The sequence below is a fragment of the Trichomonas vaginalis genome, chromosome I, assembly GCF_026262505.1.
Source record: "Trichomonas vaginalis G3 chromosome I, whole genome shotgun sequence".
Lineage (NCBI taxonomy): Eukaryota > Parabasalia > Trichomonadida > Trichomonadidae > Trichomonas > Trichomonas vaginalis.
The window spans coordinates 13,054,747-13,080,028 of NC_067203.1; the positions used below are offsets into that span (position 1 = coordinate 13,054,747).

Sequence of the window (25,282 nt, forward strand, 5' to 3'; positions counted from 1 at the left end):
GTCTTCAAATTTTCGCACCATTTTTAGTCACAATAGCAAACTTAACTGGTTCGATGTTCCAAACTTTGCTGAATGAAGACTTTTCAAAATGGTAGAAGTAAACATTCAAATATGTGAATGGTCTAGTTCTTCTTTAAGTCCTGACATGTACTTGTTTTACTGAGATGAATTTTGCCATCTTTTCTATCGGATAAAAAAATATTTTTTTTAAAATTTACTCAGAAAAATTATTCTTTATATATTTGCCATTCCGAACTTCGAAAAGATGTTTTATACCAGCATAGAATTTTTCTCTAGAGCTTGGTCTTATATCGTTTTCATGACAATATTTTCTATATTCTTCATATAAAGCCTTTTTTCATACATTTCATAAGGACAATCTAACCAGAATAGCGCATATCCATTTTCGTTATCTAGGTTCTTATGATTTTCTTCTGTTTTAGGAATTTCGCTTTCTCTATTTAGTTCTATGTCTATATATTGTGGCTTAAAAAGATGTGGGCAAGAAGGGTCTGGCGCTATGTAAAAAGTTAATTTTTCTGTCATCTTTTCTATCGGATAAAAAAATATATTTTTTTTAAAATTTACTCAGAAAAATTTTCTTTGTATATACACCATTCTGTACGTCTAAAAGACTTTTGACATTTGCCAAGAATGTTCGTTTAGACGCTGTCATATAACCATATTCTTGACAATATTGTTTATACGAATCGTACAATGACCTTTCATCTAAAACACTCAAAGTCAGTTTCATCTATGAACAGTTCATATACACTCTTGTTTGCTTCTAACAATGTTTGTCTCTCTTCGGTATGTGGAATTTGTCTTGGATTGAAACTTTGAAATATCTAATGTCATAAAAATATGAGAACAAGTGGTTGTAAAAGTCAGATGTCAAAGTTTCTGCTAAGTCGTCAAAATATTCTGTATCTTGCATATGAGAATCTGACGTTCTGACAACTACATATCTTCTGTCAGAACTTTCTAACTTCATCGGAACAGCATTGTTTGAAACCATAATGAAGTTTGCAACATTTTCACAAACTCTTTGGTCTTTATATTTTCTTTCAACAACTCCAACTTTGTCTGTTTATAAGACTCTTCAAAGCATCTGAGTTCAAAACTTTTGTTGTATCTATACTTTGAAGTTCGTTACATACTATAAGTTTCATATTCTCTATTGAAGAGTTAAATTTACCGCAGATGTTTTCTAAGTTTGTCATATTAGGGTTCGAATAGCCCTCTAACAGTTTGCACAAAATATCTGTAAAGAATGTGTTCTTACCTGTTCCTTGTTTTCCAATTATAATGAGAGCAGTTTCATTCTTAGCACTTGGATGTTGTAAGATGTTTTGCAAACCAACATAAGATATACTCATAGACTCTTTCGTTTCCATTGCATATAATTTCTTTGACATGGTCTAACCAAGCTTCTATAATATTTTCTTTCCATTCTCTACTTGTTCGTATTTATATCCAGTGAAGATAGAATAGAAGTTTGGAGAAGGTGTATAGAACTTTATACACACGAACTGAAATCTTCTAACTTTGACAATAAGATATCCCAAGCATCTAACATCTTCATTGCCAACTTGTACGACTTTTATTTTCTTAAGTTTCTGTTTACATTCTTGTTCTGAAACTATTGTCGCTTTTAGGTTTGTTAAAGACTACATCCCATTCTTTCATAACATAACATTCTGGGCAAGTCGACATAAATGACTAAACGTTTTCAAATTCTCGACTGCTTGTTATAGTCTCTAAATGGACACATATTTCTGAATGCTTGGAAGTCATAAAATCTGAAACATCTATTCTGTACATTTTTATAAAAAATAAAAAAATATTTTTTTTATTCTTGAGCTATTTGTTGCATTTGTTGTTCTTGAGCTATTTTTGTTGAAGTGTTCTTGTAACACAATACTTTCACCAGTTGCATCTTCCAATTCGAAACTTTCTGCCGTCATTGACAAATACATAGGACATAAAAGTTTTACAGGAACAAAGTTTGCGTCAACTAAGGTTAAGTTTATGTTTGCTAAAGTGTTTGAGTTTACTAAAGCTGAAAACTCTGCATTCGAATGACAATAGGCAAACCAGCAGAGAATGTGTTATTTATACGCATAAGTATCTTTTGGTCATAGTAGTTTCTGTCGACATTCGAATAGCACTGAACCTAAGTTTGAAAACAATATATAAAATAGGTGTACTTAAAGTCAATGGAACAGACATTCCTTGTATGACACCTTTTCCTGTTATAGGAAACTGTTGGTAGTAAAAACCAGATATAAGTTTTGTATTATAGCTCATATTGTTTATAGTAAACTCAGTCGGACATCCAAACATAATGAAACCTGCTCTAGTTGCAGCACATGTTACACTCGTCCTTAAAGTATTAAATAAGTCAACAAAAACCTGTTGGTGGTATATCTGAGTAAGTATCTTCAAAGGAGTATTTTTTACCATTCACAACAATAAAATCTTCTGGTGTCAAAAGAGCAAAACAGGCTTTAGTCGTCATTGTGTTTAAAGTTAGTTTACAATATCGTCCTTGAGGACTTTGTAAGTTTGTTGTTATAGAATTATATGACTCAGGGTTTTTAGTCGTAATAGTATAAACCACTATGTCTTCTGCCATTTACATATATTTAAAAGTTTTTCTGAAAGTGGAGAAGAACTTCATCTAAACTTTCACATGGCGTTTCTTGAAGTTCTCTGTCTAAGAAGTTTCAAATATTTTGTAAAGACATAGAACTTTCCTTTGTCTAACGAACAAACAAAACAGGGTCTTTCATATCGTTCAAAAGTGTGTAAAGTCCTTTACATGAAATAAAGTCTATATTATTTTTCTTCAAACATCTTTCAAGAAGTTTTGACATTTTTACTTAGCAAATAAATTTTAATGAAATGTTGTGGTCGTCAAATATTTTTATAACGTCTGGGAAACTATATTTTAAGTTCAACGTTTCACCTCCTTTCATAACGTATATCTTGTCAATGACATTATATGAAACACCACAGCAACTAACGTCGGGTTCTATTTCTTTGATGTTTTATATCGTCTGCCTCTGTCAAAAGTTTTCAATAGTTCTTTCAAAACTTCATGAGGTGCGATGACATATGAGTTCACTTTTACAGGGTTGTGTTCGACAAGTTTAACATTATACTTAAAGCTTGACAAATCTTCTCCTGAGTTTGAAGTTTGTCTTTCAGTTGTTGGTAGTCGTTTCGAATATCTGCAACAGAACTTAAGTCTTGCTAACTTCAGGGTATGTTGGTTGTTCTTTTACAGGAACTATTGTTATACCATCTTTGTCTTCGTATGGTTTCCCCATTTACAACTCTCTGTCTTTGACATTGACAATACACTTTGACTGTTTGTTTGAGTTGGTGAATTTAACTTCACATCTGCCACCGCCATTAAACCTTTTGAAACACTTACGCTTCTATTTTTCGGAAATGACATTTTACTTAGAATAAAAAGATGGACGTATTTGAGTATCTCTTCGAATTGAAGCAGAACAAAGTTTACACACACAAACAATACAAATACATTGACAGAATAGTTCTTTACACAAACAATGGAAAATGTTATAGAATAGCAGTCTTTGCTGAACCAAAATATTTTCATAAAGCAAAGAAAGTTGGTATAACTGAAATGGTGAAAGTTCTTGAAGCAGACATAAATATAACTTCAAAACTTACAGATATTTCTAAAGGTAAGTTTATAATACAATATTATGTCAAAACTGGCGTACTGTCAATATTTGACGGAGAGAAGTCAGTTCAAGAACAACTTACTGACCTGCTGCCAAAATCTGCTCGATGGAAGCTGTCGTTATGCCAATCTGAGGAGCCCCAGCAGGTTTCATCGAACGAATCTTCAAAAGAGCATCTTCCGTGAAAAGTGCTATTGGTTTGTAAACTTCTTTGCTCTCAGTTCATCTGGACCGTCTCTGTCACCAGTATATTGTATTTGTACAGTACCAACAGTTGAAATACCACCCATAAAGTCTTCTGAGTCAGCAAATGGAATGCCAAGCCAAAAGTTGAACGGTCTCCATTTATATTGAGTTTTTTGACTTCCTGTATGGGTCCATACTTTCACATATGGCATAATAGAACTTTGCATTTCAGGGTTAATGGTTGTTGTGAAGTTGTTGTTAAAGTTCATAGCATCTAATGTCAAGTTGTATGACCTCATATCCTCAACTGTGTAGAATATTCTTCTCTTGGATAATATTTGCATCTATGTTTATATGATATTTAATACCGGGGTTGTAGAAACAAGAATAGTCATTATAGTTCGTCTGAACAGTACAAACATAGTATCTGCATGTTTCATTGCAGTTGTTAAGGCAATATCTGTTCTTGCACCTGGGTCAGCACTTTGGTTTCCAACTTCACCTGCAAAGTCTTTGACAGATATTTGGTGTATAGGGAACATAAGTGAACTGCAATATATTTGGCAGCTAAAGCATTTGAAATATCTGGGTCCAACATATAAACTGCAAGTCTGCTTTCTATTCTCTTGCATTCAAACTTTTCGCATGTGAACTTAACTGGGTCCCAAGCAGTTCCAGCAGCATTGAAATAATAGTTTACTTCAGTGTTGAGGTTTGAGAAACCAAAGTCTAAGTCAACTTTGTCTTTGCAAAAGTCGGCGAATGACGTTTTATTTGTTCCCACTACTTCTGTAAGAGTGAATGGGTCTTGTGTTGGTGCAATGACTAAGTTATTTTTGCTTGGAGTAAGTTCGATAGAAATTTTTCCTGCCCAGTTTGGTAAGTATAGGGTGTCCAAAGGTGTGTTTAGCACAAACCTGAATACTGCGAATAGAAATAAACAAGTTACATATATATAAAGTTTATTTAAATATAATCACCATTGGATTCAATCACGCGTTCGCAGCGATCGATCCAGGCTTGAAAGACACGCTTTAAATCATCATGAGAAAATTGCTCAAATTGCTCTCTTACAAAATTTTCAAGATCATCTGGACTCGCGAATTCGCGTCCTTCAGCTCTCTTTTTTAGCGTGCCGAATAAATAAAAGTCAGAGGGTGCAATATCAGGTGAATAAATTGGGTTTGGAACAACTTTGACATTGTTTTCCACCAAGTAATTCATTACCTTATGACTTTTGTGAACTCTTGAATTATCAAAATGAATTGCAAACTTTTGTTTTTGTTGTTTGGATTTCTCAAACTCATCAGAATTGATAATTTGAGTAAGAACATTGTCAATTAGATACTGAGCATTCATCGTATTAGGTTTTTGAAGAATATCAATTGCGATGATGCCATTCACGCCCCAAAAAACCGACAACATCATCATTAGTGTGTCAATTTTTTTCTTCGGGAATGTTTGCGGATTTTCATCCTTCGGGATCCACATGATTTTGGCTTCTGTTGCATATTGAAACCAAGACTCGTCCCCTGTTACTAAAAAGCGAAACTTCTTGGATTGATACGCACCCAATATAGAGAGGAGCTCTTTCGAAGATTGGACTCTAGATTTTTTTTGAACTGAATTAAGGTTGTGCGGAACCCAACGTGTATACGCTAGTTTGTAGTTCAAATAATTGTGCAGATAATAACTGACTGTTGTACGTGGTATCTTTGTCATCTCCTCTATCCTTCTGAGTGATGCTCTTGGGTCTTCATCTAGCGCTTGAAGAATTGCTTTGATTTTTCTTTGATCCGGCGATTTTTTGTCAATTTTTATGATGGGCGCCTTTTTGTTCATGAAGTGATACATCCTAACATGATACGTTACAGTGGAATAGCTAGGAGCATCCATACCGAAGCATTTTACCAATGTCTCGTAGATTTTTTACAGTCTTTGCATTTTTTTGCAAGAGCGCGGATGTTTTCTTTATGATTCATTAAAAAAATGAAAAAAATCCCGCCAAAATTTCCCGCGAAACCGCCTCTTGTCTCAAAATTCATTTTATATCCCGGCATGGCGCCAAAATACAACATACTCATCATATACATATATTCATATTTTTTATTATATATTTATAATCAGCATATATCTCCTTTAATAGTCTCATATAGAGCGCTGTGCTAAACGCACCTTTGGACACCCTATATCTTAAAAACCTGAAGATGAGGAAAGATGACAAAGGAACTCTAAGTTTCAGTTTTACTTTAGTGGCAGCATTTCCATCTGAACCAGAAAGGTTAACATAAACTCCTGGAACGTTAGGGTCAAGTCTTCTTATTTTCTCAATAGTTGCATACTGGTCTGTTTGTTCTCTAGCTTGTGGTTGTACTGAGTTTCTCAAAGCGAACCATTCATAGTTTGCCCATGTTACTGTTTGAACTAAGTCAGAGTTAGAATATATCTTATATCCCATGAAAACTTCTGGAGCATATTGGTATCCGACATAGAAAATTCCATTGCAACCTTTCTTGTCAGACAACTTGGCAGAAGGTTTTATTTCAATGTCTTGTTCCACGTATAAGAATGAGTTGTCAATAGAAATAATGTGAAACCTGTCGCAAGCAATATCTACTGTTGTTGAAGAACCTTCTCCAAACTCACCTACATTTCCATAAGAAACAGCAGTTGTATATTCGTAAGTTCCAGGAACTATTTCTGACCTTCTAATGGCATTGTCGCATTCGTTATACCATTCGGAAACATTTCCATTCATGGCATCCAAAACTGTTGGCGTTATATCTGAGCGGCGTACATTTCATATGGGTAAAAAATATAGAATAGTTGGATTTATGTGTCATAATAGAACCCACGTGGACCAAGCTTTACTTTCTTCCTGGCTGATTTTTTAACTCTTCTTTTTCCTTCATTGCCACTACTTTCACTAGATGAAGTTACTTCTTCACTACTTTCACTTTGTTCTACTCTTCTCTTCTTCTTTGGTGTCGCTTTTGGTAACTTGCCCTCTGCTTCAAGTTGTTGCATCTTTGCCTCATGTTCACCTAGTATGTTGTAAATTTCCCATGTCCTTTTTGCCTTTGGGCTCTGGTCGCCCATCTCAGGTAACCTATATCCTAGAAAGATTTTGTCATAGTTTGTATTTGAGTCTTCGCGTATTGTTTGCATGACTCTTTCCTGAGTTTCCGGTTCAAGCTCTTCAAACAGAGCTTGTCCATATGGAATAAGCTCGTTTCCAAATATATGTTTTTGTAGCCATTCTGGTTTTCTTTCCATGTTACCAACAATATTTTGTGAATGGGAAAGCTTTTACCCAATGTTTCAGTCTTGCGTCATTTATTTCTGTAGTTGGTTTTATTTTGTCAAGGAACATGTTTTTCAATACTAACATTTCATTTGGTACTGTCCATTTGAGTTTTCTTAAATACTCATCCCTTCTCGGTTCATTGTCTGCAAAGTAAGTTTTTATGACATTTTGTAAACTTTCGTTTGCAAGGTCATGTACAATAGGTTCTCTTCCTTCTCTCTCCCTAACTTTCTTTCTAAACTCTTCACCAAATATACCATCTTTATGGTTCTGTGTAGTTCTTTGAGATAAATGTTCTAGAACGTCAGGTGTTATATTTCCATCAGCCATGTTCATTTCATACTGGTCCAAAATATCTGCATGTTTCATATCTTTCAATGGCATTAAAGCCGCGCTGAAAATACCAGCTAAATCTGGTTCACCATTCACTTCCATTGCGTCTACAACTTCTTGGAATTGTGGTTGTAAGTTTATGAACCACCTATCCGGGTTAGCTTTATGACCCCATCTCATTGTAGTTCCATAGTCTGCAGAAACAAAAGTAGGTTTGTTTCCATATTGGTTAGGTTCTGAATGAACTTTAAACAATGTTTCATTTCTATATGTTTTGGTGAAATTTAACCTTTTATTTTCACCGAGTTCAGCCAAAGATTGAACGTTATATGGTCGTAAGTAAAAAGGGTTATTGTATTTGCGTACATTTTCTTTCAGTACTTCCATTCTATGCTGAATATTTTCATCTGGTGTTGGAGTCTTTTGTATGTCGGCAAACATTTTTCGATATTCTTCTACCATGTCAGCCGAATTTTTCTTAGACTCTTGGAAAGATTCCATATTCACCTCATAGTCTTGTTGAGGGTCAAGATTTTTCGGCTGTTCCAAATCTTCATCTAGTTCTGTGAAGTTAGTTTCCAAAGGAGGAACTTGTTCGTTTCCTTCAGGCTCTTCTAGCTGTTGTTGCTGAACTATTTCTTCCATGTCTGGTTGTATCTGAACTTCTTCCTGTGGAGTTTCTTGTACCTCATCTGCTGGCATTTCATATATTCCGAGACCGTTTTTAACAAGTTCCCTATCTAAGTCATCCGGACTCATAAACCTTTCTTCTTTCGTTCCGTCTCTATTTTTTACGCGTTTCATGAAGAGAGTTGAATTGTCATTTAGCTCTGACACCAAATATCTCGGAGTAAATTCGTTCATGTCATTTGGATGATATGCTATTAAATCATATCCCTTAGCGAGCTTGTATTTTCCAGGTTTGAAATTATATCCCATTTGGTGCTGAGCCATAAAGCTAAATAGGTTCGGGTCAGTATTTCCTTCCTTGAACTTTCTAATAGCTTCTTTATATCTGTCACTAAAGTCAAGAGTAGCTGGGTAACCATAGTCTTCTTTAAGCATTTTTAAGAAATCTTGGTTTCCTTGTTCTCTACTTCTTTTATGTCCTTGCTCTGTTTGTTGTTGTTGTTGTGCTGGGTTTTGAACTGTTGGTTGCTGTGCTGGTTGTTGTTGCTGTGCAGGGTTTTGAACTGTTGGTTGTTGTGCAGGGTTTTGAACTGTTGGTTGTTGTGCAGGGTTTTGAACTGTTGGTTTTGGTTGTTGTTGTGGTGCTGGATTTTGAACTGTTGGTTGTTGTGTTGGTTTTGGTGCATGCCTGTGTCTGTGTCCATGTGACGATGTAAATGTTTTAGGTAGTCCTGGTGCAGGTGCTTCTCTTGGAGGGTTTGGTGGTATATAAGTTCCACTAGCTAGTATATAAGTTCCACCAGCTGGTATATAAGTTCCACCAGCTGGCACATATGTTCCATCTGCAGCATAGTGTCCTACCTGACTTTTCGTTTTTAAGAAAGCATTTACTAGGTCTGTTTTGGTCTGTTGTAACTCTTTTTCTTGACTTTCCACAACAGTTGCTCTAACGGCGTCATAGGCACTTTGAACTGCCTGTCTCGTTGCTGCATCTGTTATTTTCGTCATATTTTGTGCTACTTCTCTTAACTCTTTGTCGAAACCTTCAGACTTCAGTTTCTTTCCAGATGAGAAGTCGTTCACTAGTTTCACCTTACTATGAAGAGCTTCGAAGGCGTTCTTAAAGTCAGCATTTGTTAAAGCTTCATTTGAACTGTCTTCATCCGCTTGTATTTTTGTCCTTATTGACCCTATAAGTTGGGCTGCTTTGGCGTTGGCTTGGGCATCTAACCAGTCATTGTTAGCTTTTATATATTCTGCGCTTTTCATTGCCTTTTGCATGGCTGCGTCGTTATTTTTACTTTCTTGTGCTAAGTTTTCATACTGTACGGTTTGGTTTTGCAACTGTAAAAGTTTTTCTGCCTTTACATTTGCTTCAACTTCTTTTTATACTCATCGCTATCCATATATGTCTTCAGGGCTTTTTGTTTTATCTCTTCATCTTTCAGTACTTTATATTGAGTAGTATGGTTTTTCAAATTTACAACATCTTGTTCCATTTTTGCTACTTCTGCTGCTTTTTCTGACACTTTTTTCGCATATTCCTCTGTACTTAGTTCTTTCAGTTGTTCTTCTTTCTTCTTTTTCTCTACGTTTAACTCATTGAGTTTCTTTGTGTGTCTGTCATATTCTAGTTTCTTTTCGTTTTCACCTATTTGCTTCTGTATGTCTATGTTTGACTTTTTGACATCTGATATTTGATTTTTGAGTGAACTCAAATTCATTTGACTTTGAGGGTTATAAGCTGTTCCGTCTGCAGCTCCACCATAGCCTGCCATTTTCGCTAAAAGTGCCGCTCTTAAACCTCCACTCTGTGCACCCAAAACTCGGTTTAAAAGCATAGGATTGCTTGACATTTGTTGCAACATAGTGGGGTCATTCAGCATTTGTTGTTGCAACTGTTGTTGTGGTGTCAGTTTTACTATTGGATGTTTCAATGCTCTCTTCCTCTTACGTATATTCTTACGTAGCTTACGTGGCATTTTAAGTGAAGTTAAAAAGCGGTTTTTGACAGATGTTTATATGGCACTTTTTGTTCAGCACAAAAAACTACTCGGTCAAAGTGTTGTCAGTTTTGTAAAATAACCGTCCTATCTTGTTTTAAAAGGGAGAAAAGGCTTCTCAAAGTATACTTCCGTGGAACGCCTGTAACTTTTCCTGTAGCGACGATAGACCCTTACTTGTCCGGACAAAGTTATACTAAACATCTTCAGGGCTAGAGGGCACGAAGTGCCTGGAAGCCCCACTACCTTTTTTTTTTTTTTTTTTTTTCATACTTGTTTCTTTTCTTTCAAATCATTTGTTTTTCATTTAAAATGTCTATGGAACAATGTATATATTTGCTCCTCATATGGGCAAATGAAAGTATTATATACCCAGAAAATAAAATTTCCTGATTATTTAAGTTTTGTTCAATAATTTTAAAATTTTCAATTTTCAAATAAAGATCAGTTGAGGACATCAAACTATTTAATATTATATTTACAAAATAACACGTTTTACTACCAGATTGATTTTCTTTCTAAATGTGAAAAAGATATTGAGTGGGGGACAAACTCGCCCATTGTCACTTTTCATTAACCTTAAACTTGTAATTTTCATTATTTTTAATTAACCTTATTTCTTTCCCAATTCCTGATTTATTTTATTCACTTACTATTAAAAGTCACATTTTAATAAAATATAATAATTTATTTATAGCATTTTTTACTATACTGTAATAAAAAATTAATTATAATAAATTAAATGTTTATTAAATCAAATGTTTTCTTTGCAATAATATTTTTAATGTTGAGTAAACAATGTTGGGATCAAGTGTATATTTTTTCAGACCTTTCTGAACAGCTTCAAGCATACTGATGCATTCGACTTTTTTAAATTGTGTCATTTCTTCGAAATCTCTTGTGACTTTTTTGATAACTTTAACACTTCTCTCTGAATCCAGACCTTTAATTTGCAACTTAATCAGGAATGAAGGAACAACACTGGAATATAACTCGATGACAAGTTCATCGAGTCGAAGATTTGGTTGTACACCACTTGTATGTGCCGGATACCATTGTGTCAAATTTTTTCTGAAATTAACTTTAAAAGTACTAAGTAAGATCATGAGATATAGCAATATATGTTTAAACTAACTTATATTTTGGTTGTACACCACTTGTATGTGCCGGATACCATTGTGTCAAATTTTTTCTGAAATTAACTTTAAAAGTACTAAGTAAGATCATGAGATATAGCAATATATGTTTAAACTAACTTATATTTTGGTTGTACACCACTTGTATGTGCCGGATACCATTGTGTCAAATTTTTTCTGAAATTAACTTTAAAAGTACTAAGTAAGATCATGAGATATAGCAATATATGTTTAAACTAACTTATATTTTGGTTGTACACCACTTGTATGTGCCGGATACCATTGTGTCAAATTTTTTCTGAAATTAACTTTAAAAGTACTAAGTAAGATCATTTATTTTTGCATAATATAATGCCAATATGGTTTCTTTTGATTTTATTTCATTTATAAGCAAATCAGATTTACCCAAAAACTCCACTCCATAAGCGTTCATTTGCTAAATTAAAAAGTGACAATGGGCTAGTCTGTCCCTTTCTCAAAAGATATTTCAATTTAAAATATAAAGTAATAATGATCTATTTAGTAAATTTATATTTGACATAGTCATTGCTGGTTAATTATTATCTTTTTTAAAGATCATATCATTTTTTTTAGAAACAAAGCATCGAAATATCTCATCTAGGAATATCCATATATGTATTTATGATTGCAATTATTTTAGTGAAAACTGGACATTCATTAATGTCTTGTATTTTATGACACTTTTTTTATCTGTCTAAACTTTTTCAACATGGGCTCCGAGTATTTACGCAAATATGATGATTTCATAGATGCGTATGAGAAGCTTTTTTGCTTGAATTCAAGCGATTCTGCTGAAAACATGACTGATTTGATCTCATCAGTTTTAATCACCAAGTATAATACATCATTTAACAAACTCATTATGAATATTTTCCGTGCAATTCAGTACAACTACCGTTCCATTGATCTTTATGTTCAAATTCTAAATCAAATTTCAGCTAAATTTTCTAAAGACATCATAAAAATATTAGCTCGTAACGATTTATTCTCAATGTGTCATCGATTAAATATATATCCGTGCAGTTCTGAAAATTCAAATCAAGTCAGATATAACAATCAAAATTATCCAAAAGAAAATGAAATTTTATACATAATAATGCATGATCAAATCGATAAATTCAAAGAATATATTACCAATAACTCATTGGAAAACGAAACATTCAATATTCCAACATATTATTATGTATCTCCTATTGAAGCATGCTGTTATTTTGGATCTGTTAACATTTTTTATTTTCTCATTTCAAATTCTCGAGAGGACATAAACCCTAATTATAATTGTCTTGAATTTGCACTTATGGGCAGAAATACTGATATTATCAATGAATGCATGAAAAATACTAAATTAAATTCAAGTATGTTGGACCTTATTGTTATGTCTCATAACAATCAATTCTTGGAACATATTATAATGAGGGATCTCTGCAATCTTTATGAATTAAAACCGAGAAAAATTGTAAAATCTCAAAACTTGAAGGCAGTTTTCCTTATGTTCGAGAAAGAGAAGAACTCAGTCATTCCATGGTGTGCTGCATTTCCACAATCTATAGATATTCTCAAGGAACCAGATTTATGTTGGGATTCGATATCTTACAAAGAGCGAAACATTATGCATTTTGCAACTAAAAGCAACAGTATTGAACTATGCAAATTCATATTGAATTTGAAAGTTCTTGATAGTGATTATTTAAGCTCATTAGATCGCAGTAAAATGACGCCTGTTCACTATGCAGTTAAGAATAAAAACAAAGAGATGATTGAGCTTCTTATTTCTAATGGAGCAAGTCCAGATGCAATATCGTTCCCCGAAAGAAATCCTCTCCAATATGCAGTTTACAATAGTCTTCATGATATGATTGAAGTTCTTATTTCAAATGGTGCCAAAATCAATGCAAAATTTGGACCGGATGACATGGCAGCTCTTCATCAAGCCGTAGAAATGTTAATAGAGCTTCTTGTTTCTCATGGAGCAGATGTTAATGTAAAAGATGAGCGCCACAATACACCACTTCATATTTCATCACAGCATCATGAAAGTATAAAAATAGCCGAGTTTCTTATATCAAATGGTGCGGACGTAAATGCAAGAGATCAGGAACAAAGGACTCCTCTCTATTTTGCAACACGCTACAACTTTATTGAGTTAGTGAAACTTCTTATCTCTCATGGAACAGAAATTTCAGCTATAGATTTTACAGGGGCAACCGCACTTCATATAGCAGCACGAAGTCATAACAACGAAATTGCCAAACTTCTCATTTTGAATGGAGCAGATGTGAATATTAAAGATAATTCTGGATCCGTTCCACTTTGCTTAGCTATTAATGCAAATAACAGCGAAATTTCAGAACTTCTCATTTTACATGATGCTAATATAGGGTGTCCAAAGGTGCGTTTAGCACAGCGCTCTATATGAGACTATTAAAGGAGATATATGCTGATTATAAATATATAATAAAAAATATGAATATATGTATATGATGAGTATGTTGTATTTTGGCGCCATGCCGGGATATAAAATGAATTTTGAGACAAGAGGCGGTTTCGCGGGAAATTTTGGCGGGATTTTTTTCATTTTTTTAATGAATCATAAAGAAAACATCCTCGCTCTTGCAAAAAATGCAAAGACTGTAAAAAAATCTACGAGACATTGGTAAAATGCTTCGGTATGGATGCTCCTAGCTATTCCACTGTAACGTATCATGTTAGGATGTATCACTTCATGAACAAAAAGGCGCCCATCATAAAAATTGACAAAAAATCGCCGGATCAAAGAAAAATCAAAGCAATTCTTCAAGCGCTAGATGAAGACCCAAGAGCATCACTCAGAAGGATAGAGGAGATGACAAAGATACCACGTACAACAGTCAGTTATTATCTGCACAATTATTTGAACTACAAACTAGCGTATACACGTTGGGTTCCGCACAACCTTAATTCAGTTCAAAAAAAATCTAGAGTCCAATCTTCGAAAGAGCTCCTCTCTATATTGGGTGCGTATCAATCCAAGAAGTTTCGCTTTTTAGTAACAGGGGACGAGTCTTGGTTTCAATATGCAACAGAAGCCAAAATCATGTGGATCCCGAAGGATGAAAATCCGCAAACATTCCCGAAGAAAAAAATTGACACACTAATGATGATGTTGTCGGTTTTTTGGGGCGTGAATGGCATCATCGCAATTGATATTCTTCAAAAACCTAATACGATGAATGCTCAGTATCTAATTGACAATGTTCTTACTCAAATTATCAATTCTGATGAGTTTGAGAAATCCAAACAAAAAACAAAAGTTTGCAATTCATTTTGATAATTCAAGAGTTCACAAAAGTCATAAGGTAATGAATTACTTGGTGGAAAACAATGTCAAAGTTGTTCCAAACCCAATTTATTCACCTGATATTGCACCCTCTGACTTTTATTTATTCGGCACGCTAAAAAGAGAGCTGAAGGACGCGAATTCGCGAGTCCAGATGATCTTGAAAATTTTGTAAGAGAGCAATTTGAGCAATTTTCTCATGATGATTTAAAGCGTGTCTTTCAAGCCTGGATCGATCGCTGCGAACGCGTGATTGAATCCAATGGTGATTATATTTAAATAAACTTTATATATATGTAACTTGTTTATTTCTATTCGCAGTATTCAGGTTTGTGCTAAACACACCTTTGGACACCCTATATCAATGAAAAAGTTGATGAAGGAAAAACCGCTCTTCATTTAGCAGTTCAAAAGAACAACACCAAAATTGCAGAACTTCTTATTTCACACGGGGCAAATGTCAATGCAAAAAATGAAAAAGGAATCACTCCACTTCATATAGCTGTTGAAAAAGGCAATGACAAAATTTTAGAATTCCTCATTGCGAATAAAGCAAACGTGAAAGCAAAGGATGAAAATGGAACCACACCACTTCACTTAGCAGCAATCGGAAACAACAGCAAAATTGTAGAACTTCTCATTTCGAATAAAGCAAATGTGAAAGCAAAAGATGAAAAAGGAATGACTCCACTTCATTTTGCGTCACAAAAAAATCGTGCTGAAATTGCGAAAATTCTTATTTCACATGGTGCAAATGTCAAAGCACAAGATAATGATGGCCTTACTCCTCTTCACTATTCAGCGACAAATCAAAATCAAACCACAACTGAAATTCTTATTTCAAATGGTGCTGATATTGAAGCAAATGATAAAACAGGATCAACCCCCCTACTTATTGCAATTAAAACTCGACACTATGATGCTGCGCAATGCCTTATTTCACACAATGCGAAAATTAATGTCAAAGATAATCAAGGACAAACTGCGCTTCATTTTGCTGCAATAAATAATTCACTTCCAATATTAAATGTTCTTATTGAATTGAGTGATGATATCAATGTCCGTGATAATGATCAAAAGTCGCCTCTTCATTTCGCAGTCATTAATAACAATAAGGATATGATAAGTATTCTTATGGAACATAAAGCTGACATCAATGCAACAGATATTAATGGTCAAAACGCTCTTCATTTTGCAGTTCAAAATAACTTTAAAAATATTGTAAATCTGCTGATGTATCATGGTGCCAATGTTAATTCACAAGATAATAAAGGAAGAACTGCCATGCATTTTGCAGTGGAAAGGAATAGCAAAGCAACAATCGCAATGCTTAAATCTTTTAGAGCTGACATCAATATTAAGGATAATGACGGACAAACTCCTCTTCATTATGCTGCAATCAAATGCAGGAAAGAAATTGTAGATGTTCTTATTCATCATGGAGCAGATATCGAAGCCGCAGATAATGAAGGCCGGAAAATTATTCATATTGCAGCGGAGAATAATAGAATGGGCCTGATAGATTCTCTTCTAGATTTAGGAACAGATATTAATGCAAAAGATAACAATGGACATACACCATTTTATTATGCATTAAAGAAGTCTACCAAAGCAACAATATCATTTCTTGTTTCGAAAGGAGCAGTTTAAATCAAATTTTCAATAAACAATTATTTAATTTGTTATAAAAGATTATATATTTCGAAAAACAAGGCTTTAATCACAAACATGAAAATTTCGAAGCAGTTGAAGTCATATTAATCAAAAAAGAACGTAAGAGATCGAATAAAAATATAATTTTTTTTCATTTGATAAATAAAACAGTGTTTATCGAAAGCATGTAAAATTTAAAAATACAAATAACAAAGCATGGTAAAACTTTATAGTTTCTAAAACAAATGAATTAAAAAATCGATTTTTTGTTGTAAAGATTGAAAGCTATGTAAGGAATAAAATAGCATACCATGGATATTCTATTCTTCTAAATGGCTTGCTACGTAGTTCCATTTTTCTTCATATGCACAGTGAAATGGGAGATGAAATGGAGAAGTTGTAGGGAATCTATAATTTACTTGGACTTTACTTTCGTTTAATAACTTTGTATGCGTTTTTAAATGAATTTCTAAAGAAGAATCTGTAACTAATACTCCACATTGTGGGCAACGAGCAAGCTGAATGTTAGTTTCAGTTGGAAAATTCCCAAATGGATGTGATTGGTCGTAATCCGAATATGATTGTAAATTAAAATCCGAAATATTTGTTATAATTTTACTCATTCTGAAAAATTACATTTTTTTTCAGAATCTATCGGCGCGTAGCAACGCTCTATAAAATTAATTTTTTTCGTCATCTTTAATTAAATCAAATTAGCTATCTAAATTTCATATTTTTGTGACCTAATTTTGATCATATTGGATTGCAATTTTTAATCGTTTTTAAACTATTAGCATATATCAAGTTGAGTTATATTATACTGTGGATTAATCGAGTACGGGACAAATTTGCCCATTTTTGTGTGATTTCAGAGTGGAACATTGTGATAAAGAACTTAAAACAATCAACTGACCCATAATAACAGCATAATTCAAGAAAAGAATAAGCATCATTTGAATCTGGATAAAAATTGGATATTAGAAATTGTTAAATATCTTATCTCTATTGGAGTTGATAAAGAAGATAAGGATAATAATGGATATACTCCATTCATTTATGCATCAAAAGAAGGTCATCGTGAAGTTGTTGAATATCTTATTTCTTTTGGAGCTAATAAAGAAGATAAGGATAATAATGGATATACTCCATTCATTTATGCATCAAAAGAAGGTCATCGTGAAGTTGTTGAATATCTTATTTCTTTTGGAGCTAATAAAGAAGATAAGGATAATAATGGATATACTCCATTCATTTATGCATCAAAAGAAGGTCATCGTGAAGTTGTTGAATATCTTATTTCTTTTGGAGCTAATAAAGAAGATAAGGATAATAATGGATATACTCCATTCATTTATGCATCAAAAGAAGGTCATCGTGAAGTTGTTGAATATCTTATCTCTGTAGGAGCTAATTAATAAACAAAGGATAAATGTGGAAAGACTGCTCTTTGTTTCGCAAGTATTTCTGTTAAAAAATACTTTTTGGAAGGCAAAACCGAATCGAGAATAATTATAGGTAATGATAATATATTCAAAAATAATAAAATTTTATTTATCTTTAAAATAAACAAGTTCCATTTGAATTTTGTGTTAAACGAAAGAAAATGCAACAGGTAACAACTTGTGGTGGTGAAGCAACACTATAGTTCACCCCCACAAAATGTAGTGTGTTCGATTACATCAAATTTCTTTCTATATTCAATAACAATTTGTAGTTTCAAAATATAAATTGAATACAAATGTGATAATTAGAATCTTTTCCAATGCAATTACCAGTCAATAGAATCTTATATTAAAGTTCTCAATCACTTGACATTATATATTTTCTCTTACTCAGATGGAACTACTTCTCTTAAATGATCAAATCTTTAGATGTGAAATTAGTCTCTCATGGAATTGAAATCAATGCAAAACTTTGTTCAAATGCAAGGGACATAGATTTCGTTGAAACTTTTTATAAAGATGATTCGGTAATTTGATATCTTACAATCCTAAACTCCTCATATATTAACTAAATTACACCTTTTGTTAATGGAAATGAGCAAAAATTTTGTAAGCCGTCCGTTATCTATCTCATTTTGATAGAAATTTTTGATAGTACGTTTTTCAAATGAAATAATTAAATTTTGCATATAACAGCTTTAAAGAAAGAAATCACATTTGAATCGAGCCGATAAAACTATCTCAAAAAATTAATAAAAAACAATGAGTGCCTTCCACGACTCAAATCCAGTCGACCAAGATGCATTACAGTACCTTAAAAAGATGCAATCCTCAATCGAGGTAAATCTTTCTAAATTAGAAGCCGAGTTTGCAAACCTCAAACAGCATAAAGGACAAAACAGAGCCGAACAAAAACCACATGCGCAAAAATCACAAGTAGTTACAAGTGAAACGGGTCATGCACCTCATTGGGATCAAGTGATTCAGTTTGTTCAGAAAGGTCAACAAGAAGAAGCAGTCTATTCTTTGGTTCGAGTTGTTCAGCGTCTTCTCGATGAGAAAGCAACAAAGAAAACTCTCAACGAAAAAGCGAATAAAACATATGTTGACAGCTTATTTGGAACAATTTCGAATTCGATGTCGACAAACTTAGAAGCGAGTACTACCGGATCCCTGGAAACATTAAATGAAAGGATTGCTGGTTTACATGCAAAAATTCAAAGCGTGAGACAATATATGGAAACAGAATTAAGAGATATCGAAGCTTCAATACAAAATTTAACAAGACCAGATGAGGCAAAGTCTAAGTAATAATGTTATTTTCAATTTTTTCAAGAAACGTTTTTCTTACAATTTTGTTATCATTATTTTACTGATAAGAAACACATTACTACGCCAACTTACCCTCGATCTACAACTTTGAATTATCTTTTATAGTTCAAAATTTTCATATATTCAAACTTACCAATAACAATCTTTATTAAGACATCGAATACAAATGATTCTCAGCAAGCCGTTGAAATCCCAATTACCGATGTTAAATTTTCCAATATGATGGAAATTTTTCTAAACTTCATTAATTTCAAATATCGAATTAGAAAATAATTATTTAATAGATAACCAATCCGCATCGTCAATTATAAAATAACGAACAATTTAGACTTATTAAAAATTGAATGGTTTACAACAGATTTAGCGTGAAAGACGGATTAATATCAATATATTCCAAAATACAAAATATACCGGAAAAAGAGAAAAATACCAAATAATAATTTTTTTTAGGTTTTGTAAAGTTATTATAATAATTCTCAATGAAAGACTTCAATGATTTTGTTCCAAATCTTCCAAACCCTGATTTAAGAGTCCTGCATGAATACGAGAAGCACAGGCAACGAATCAGGAACATAATCAACAGCCATTTGAATCAACAAGTTTTACAAGCCGCTCCACCTCAAAGACAAGAAGTACCGCCTAAACATCAATGGATGCCAGCTAATCAGCAGCCTCCTGCCTTCCATACTCGCGCAAATAATAATCCAGCTCCGGCAAGACAAAACCAGCAACAGCAGGCAAGAAATTACCGCCAACAAAATCGAGTATACCATAACGAACCTATCTATATAGAATCATCGTCTGATGACGAAGAAGAACAAAATGTTGATCGAGGTCTTTTCGCTTTCGCTAATTTTATTCCAGATTTTTTGTTACCTCGATTTCAAGCTTTCAGGCAGTTCGAAAACCCTATTAGAATGATGCAAACACCAGAACCACCAAAACCACCAAAACCAGCTCCACCACTTCCCAAGAGGACTTGTAGTGCGCTAGGAATGGAATTTACCATCCCTATAATACCTGAGCAAGCAGTAAAACTAATAGAAAACGCATTAAAATTAGCTCCTGAAATGGATTTCGCTAAAGCTTCCGCTTTTCTAAATTTAGTCATACAAACTAACAAATATCCAGACGATATAGTCGATCGCCTTGTTTTATCTGCAAATGACCCTAGACAAGGAATATCTGCACAATTTCAAAGCGAATCCCTTAATGTACTATTTAATTACTTCAATAATGTATCACAGACTTCTCTCCGAAGCGCTTTTACTCAAAACAAGAAAAGAATTTTTAATACTATCGAACAACTAACGAGTCATCCACTACAAGTCATGAGATCATTACGAGCGAAGAAAGGATCGATGGTTATTACAGACTGCTTCGTTGCATATGACATTATGCTGTTCGAAAAGCGAGAATTAGAGAAAAAAGCGAAAGAAGACGCAGAAGCCAAGGAATTGCAAGAAATAGAAGAAGCAAGAGCCAATGGATCCCTTATAGAGTGCAGTTGTTGTTTCTGTGAAGTTCCTTTCGACAGATGCCTTCAATGTCCGGAAGGTCACGTTTTCTGCAAAAACTGTGTGATGAAAATGATAGAAACAACAATATCAGAAGGCCGCAGCTCAGTAAAATGCCCTGCAATGGATGGTTGTGGATTAGATATCCCGATGTCCCAACTAGAGCGGGCAATTCCAGAAAAGACACTTCAGAGATTATTCCAGACCGAGGCCATGAACGATGTCATCAAGAGTGGCCTTCCAAACCTCGTAAAATGCGCTAATTGCGGTTTTATCGTAGAATTTCTCGGATCTAGCAACATGAGATGCCCGCAATGCCAGAAAGAGACATGTAGCAAGTGCGGGCTACTCGCACATCCAGGTAAAACGTGCGAGGAAGCCAAAGCTGTCGATCCAGATAAAATTGTCGAAGAGAAAATGAACGACGCCATCATCAGAGTGTGTCCAAAGTGCCATACGCCATTCATGAAGGACGAGGGATGCAACAAAATGGTCTGTCCCCGCTGTCAAACGTGGATTTGCTACTGGTGCAGGCAGGTTATACCTAAAAACGTTGGATACGACCACTTCTGGCGCGAGGCAGGGCCGTGTCCTCCAGATCGATGCCCTCTCTGGGTCGAAAACAAACAACTCCACATAATTGAGGCGGCAAAGGCAAAAATGGATGCAAGCGAAAAGGCAACGAACGAAGGTAACTAATGATATTAATTAATTTGTATTTCCAAAACAAATGTTTGTAAATATAATTATTTTTTCATACCGATCGTCTTAATTACATGATTCTTATATAAAATTGATTTATTGTGTTAATGCTTAACTGGTTTTGAAATAACCAGTTAGATTTTATTTTATTTTTATTACTAAACGTATATTTTTCAGAGCAAATTGATTTATTTCAAGTGTCTCTTTCACAATTTAAGAGTGCACTTACTACTTCCTGACATTTTCTGAAAATAGTCACATGAATCGAAATAATGGCATTTTTTGACATTCATGTTCATTTTTCATGTTGTTTTTTTGCTTTTTAAATTTGAATTCATGTAAAATCTATAACTTTAATATTACTGATAAATGGCGTGAAACTATTAAACTAAATCCATGGAATTATAAATTGGAAGTTTGGGGAGGGGAAGGCGCGGGTTCAAATAATTTCAACTGCAACGACTGTGGTGCTGGAGGTAAAGGTGGTTATTCGGTTGGCTATTTGAACATTTCTACTAAAACCGAATTATATATTTATTGTGGACGACAAGGATATGTGATGAATTCCTCTTCAGAATATCCTAATTATGGATATAGTAATGGTGGACATCTATGCCCATCCCTGAGGGCAAATAAGAATTATTATATAGGAGGAAGTTCATCATTTATAGTTTTGGGTGAATTAACATTGATAGAAGCAGGTGGTGGTGGTGGTGCAGGAAGTAAAGGGCGAAATGGTGGATTCGGAGGTGGGGAAATTGGCGGTTCTGCTGGCGGTTTAGATTATGGAGGTACTCAAAATTCTTCGCACAAAGATGGGGGAGGACAGCAAAGATACGGTGGCTCGATATGGATACCTGGTGGTTCAGGTGGAGGAGGGTATTACGGAGGGGGTGCTTACAAAGGCAGTCAATGTTGGGAATCCACAAGAACGTCTAATATAGGATCCGATACAGATGATATGCAAGGCCATAGTTATCAAGAATTAGAAGAAGGATATCCAGGTTGTGGTGGAAGCGGTTATGTTTTAACAAAAGAGAAATATGAAAGCCTTGATATATCCAATGGCGTTTACTTAACAGATGCAGCAACAATAGGAGGCAATGAATCAATTAGGGAACCAGACGGAACTTATTCTGTTGGCCATTCAGGATCTGGATATGCTAGAATAACTCCATACGAGATTAATAACTACATTGTATATAGATATGATGATGCCTATAAAGATAGCACTGTATTTGGATTTCATGAAGAAAAATGTCTTGAAATAGTAGAATTCGAAGAAAGAATCCGAGGAAAAGTTGTCACTTCTATTGAAAATGAAGCTTTCAAAGACAAAGAATGCATCAAAGAAGTGATTTTTTCACCAATGATTAAAGCAATTGGTAATGATGCGTTCAAAAATTGCAAAAGTCTTAAAAATGTAATCTTTTCTAATGTCGAGTCAATAGGAAATGGATGCTTTGAAGGATGCATTAGTTTAAATCGTATTGAGTTTTCTCCAAATCTCGAGTCTATCGGTGAATATGGGTTTTTCAATTGTAACTCGTTAGTAGAAGTAGTCTTTTTTCAAGCTATATCTATCGGGAAAAGCTGTTTTGAGAATTGTACAAACTTGAAATACATCAACATTCCCCCACAAATCAAAAGAATAGGAGAAAATTCATTTCGAAACTGCCTGAATCTAAAGTTCATTCATTTATCAGCTCAGATAAGTCCAATTCCATCATATTCCTTTGCATCGACTGGTTTAGAATACGTGAAAATAAGTTATAGCCAAACTGTTATGAGCAATGCATTTGATAATTGTGCAAATCTCCAAAAAGTCGAATTCCTTGACTATAGTCGAATAATGTCAAATGCATTTAGTAACTGTCCCAACATTAAAACTATTGTTTTTAACGATTATGTCACAATGTATGAGATTACATTTGGAGAATTGAATTCTTGCAAAGTTTACTATAACGGCCAAAGTGATTATTGCTCTGAACAAACCAAAAAAGCATTACAAAAGATATGAAATAATGACAATCCTATTATAGTCCAAAAACAATATTCGGCAGATAGTTATGGAGGAATCAAATGCATTATGGAAAGTACTAACTGCTCTTGCAGTGATTCATCCAATAACTCTGGTCCAAGACCTCAAATATTAGAAAAGAAAAACTGTTCAGTAGATGCAATTTTTTATGAATTTCACAGTCTAGCGAGAGCGCACCAAGTTAGACATTAAAATATTATGTTGTTTTGTTTAAGTTATAATAAAATACCATGCTTATAAGTCTTTACAGTTTATAAAATAGCTTATGAGTGCGCAGATTTCAAAACCTCGAAAATGAAATTTCATTTTAATAATCTGCATTTAAGATGCACTACATTTAATGATTATAAAACTATGAAAAATCATTCATAGTTTTAAAAATTCTAAAAAAGACCGTTGCTTCAAACCTTTCAGCTAACCTTACATTTCTATTTCTGATATTTTTTCCCTTTAAAATGATATTTGCAATACGATTAGAAAAATATATGAGTTCAATAACGAATATATAAAATTTTACATCGTTTTTCAAGCTGAAAATTCTGAGGTAAAATTGAATCAATATTGAATTGATTAATCTGACGCTTATGGTTCTTGTTTGATGGTATTAAATAATATTAATTATTTTCCGAAGGTTCTTGTGTTAATTTTCATTAGTTTGAATGCAACGGAGATGGGAAAAGATAAAGCAAAAAGTTACACTTGGAATTAATGCTGTCCAAGAAAAAGTTGGACCATCCTCAATTCAAGAAGATGAATCATACTTAAACTTGATAAATCAAATAAATGATGCAGGTGAAAAACTCAATGAAATTCAAAAATGCGTTTCCGAGTTTACAAAATCTATTGAGGGTTATTCAAATGCTCAGTACGGCATCTCTTTTCGAATTTCTAAACTGTTCAAAAGTGGAGATAAAGACTATGAAAGTTCACAAGCTACATATAAAGCCCAAGAGTCCCTTTATTTGAACGGAAAGAGTTTATCTGAATCATTTGCAGAATTACTAAATGACCAACTCGTCAAAGAAATTGTTCCTCTTCAAGAGCAGCTTCAAAAAATAAATGACATTGCTGATCAAAGGAGAAAAGATCATATATTACTTGCAAATTCTCAAAAGGATCTAGAAAAGGCAAAGGCGAAAGGAAAAATCAAACGTCTGAGCCGTTTACAAGAAATAGTTGCAACTCATCAAGCGAAGTATACAAAAAGTGATAATGACTTCAAGCAAGCAGCAAACGAGTATCTCTCGGCAGCTCCTTCTAAATACACAGCAATTTTCGAAGCTTTCCAAACTTATGTTGCCGAATTCTATGAAGAAGGACGAAAACAAGCACTTGAGAGTATTCCTAACTTCAAATATGATGAAATTAAGGCACAAAGACCCTCAATTACTATTGTTCCTCAAGTTCCAAATGAAGAAGAAGAAGAAAAGAAAGAGTGAATGACTCTCCTTCTTTTCAGGAGCAATACTTGACATTGTGAGTCAGATTATTCACTAGATTTATTTACTTGTTCGATAATTTCAACTTATTTAATTTTTTTGTTTTCCAAAATTCAAATTTTATGATTAAACATTCGGTATAAGAAAAGATCTCTTTATTTCTTTCTCACTAATCATAGATTCAAAAAATTTATAAATATTGATGATAAAAATCAAAAAGTTTTCCGATACGGGGAGTCGAACCCCGATCCTGTGGATGAAAACCACATATCCTAACCGCTGAACGATATCGGATTTACATTTTAGTAATTCCTTTAATTTTAAGATCTAATAAAATTTATTTTAAAATTGTTTTCAGGTGCTATATCTTACAATGGAATAAAAATATCTTTGCTTTAGATTTTGGTGTTTGATGCAATGCTAGTGAGCAACATTTTAATTCATAATAACTCTAATTAAAGTTTTCTTCTACAAACATTTTTCTTTTCAAATTATTGTCACTTTT

At 33.7% G+C, this 25,282-nt stretch overlaps 7 protein-coding genes, 1 non-coding gene and 3 pseudogenes across 11 annotated transcripts, besides 5 other annotated features; 6 read left to right on the forward strand and 5 right to left on the reverse strand.

The window, feature by feature from the left end:
• Nucleotides 1-10,446: part of a mobile genetic element that runs on past the window's edge.
• Nucleotides 4,792-6,094: a mobile genetic element.
• Nucleotides 4,872-5,998, reverse strand: TVAGG3_0978270 (annotated as a pseudogene). Its single transcript has one exon. A coding segment is annotated over exon 1 (1,127 nt).
• TVAGG3_0978280 lies at nucleotides 6,757-7,800 on the reverse strand (annotated as a pseudogene). The gene has a single exon. A coding segment is annotated over exon 1 (1,044 nt).
• TVAGG3_0978290 (protein of unknown function, DUF4106 family) lies at nucleotides 7,859-9,456 on the reverse strand (the record flags this gene model as incomplete). Its single annotated transcript, XM_051253913.1, has 1 exon — nucleotides 7,859-9,456. A coding segment is annotated over one exon (1,598 nt), but the record flags the coding sequence as incomplete, so codon positions are not given.
• A 270-nt stretch (nucleotides 10,447-10,716) lies between the features above and the next one.
• Nucleotides 10,717-11,791: a mobile genetic element.
• A 1,919-nt stretch (nucleotides 11,792-13,710) lies between these two features.
• Nucleotides 13,711-15,010: a mobile genetic element.
• Nucleotides 13,807-14,930, forward strand: TVAGG3_0978320 (annotated as a pseudogene). The gene has a single exon. A coding segment is annotated over exon 1 (1,124 nt).
• Nucleotides 15,011-15,332: 322 nt separating the features above from the next.
• TVAGG3_0978340 (ankyrin repeat family A family) lies at nucleotides 15,333-16,301 on the forward strand (the record flags this gene model as incomplete). Its single annotated transcript, XM_001329114.1, has 1 exon — nucleotides 15,333-16,301. The coding sequence occupies one exon, from the start codon at nucleotides 15,333-15,335 to the stop codon at nucleotides 16,299-16,301; it is 969 nt and encodes a 322-aa protein (XP_001329149.1).
• Nucleotides 16,302-16,466: 165 nt separating this feature from the next.
• On the reverse strand, nucleotides 16,467-16,927 carry TVAGG3_0978350 (uncharacterized protein; the record flags this gene model as incomplete). Its single annotated transcript, XM_001329113.1, has 1 exon — nucleotides 16,625-16,927. The coding sequence occupies one exon, from the start codon at nucleotides 16,925-16,927 to the stop codon at nucleotides 16,625-16,627; it is 303 nt and encodes a 100-aa protein (XP_001329148.1).
• Nucleotides 16,928-18,508: 1,581 nt separating this feature from the next.
• TVAGG3_0978360 (uncharacterized protein) lies at nucleotides 18,509-19,057 on the forward strand (the record flags this gene model as incomplete). Its single annotated transcript, XM_001329112.1, has 1 exon — nucleotides 18,509-19,057. One exon carries the CDS (start codon nucleotides 18,509-18,511, stop codon nucleotides 19,055-19,057), a length of 549 nt encoding a protein of 182 aa, XP_001329147.1.
• A 494-nt stretch (nucleotides 19,058-19,551) lies between these two features.
• TVAGG3_0978370 (protein polyubiquitination) lies at nucleotides 19,552-21,480 on the forward strand (the record flags this gene model as incomplete). The annotated part of the gene is made up of 1 exon (XM_001329111.1): nucleotides 19,558-21,294. One exon carries the CDS (start codon nucleotides 19,558-19,560, stop codon nucleotides 21,292-21,294), a length of 1,737 nt encoding a protein of 578 aa, XP_001329146.1.
• Nucleotides 21,481-21,511: 31 nt separating this feature from the next.
• Nucleotides 21,512-21,539: a mobile genetic element.
• A 16-nt stretch (nucleotides 21,540-21,555) lies between these two features.
• Nucleotides 21,556-23,750, forward strand: TVAGG3_0978390 (surface antigen family; the record flags this gene model as incomplete). Its single annotated transcript, XM_001329110.1, has 1 exon — nucleotides 21,602-23,317. One exon carries the CDS (start codon nucleotides 21,602-21,604, stop codon nucleotides 23,315-23,317), a length of 1,716 nt encoding a protein of 571 aa, XP_001329145.1.
• Nucleotides 23,751-23,997: 247 nt separating this feature from the next.
• On the forward strand, nucleotides 23,998-24,777 carry TVAGG3_0978400 (arfaptin homology (AH) domain/bar domain domain-containing protein; the record flags this gene model as incomplete). Its single annotated transcript, XM_001329109.1, has 1 exon — nucleotides 23,998-24,777. The coding sequence occupies one exon, from the start codon at nucleotides 23,998-24,000 to the stop codon at nucleotides 24,775-24,777; it is 780 nt and encodes a 259-aa protein (XP_001329144.1).
• Nucleotides 24,778-24,999: 222 nt separating this feature from the next.
• Nucleotides 25,000-25,071, reverse strand: TVAGG3_0978410. The gene has a single exon. It is a non-coding gene; the product is annotated as a tRNA-Glu (tRNA).
• Nucleotides 25,072-25,282: the final 211 nt, after the last annotated feature.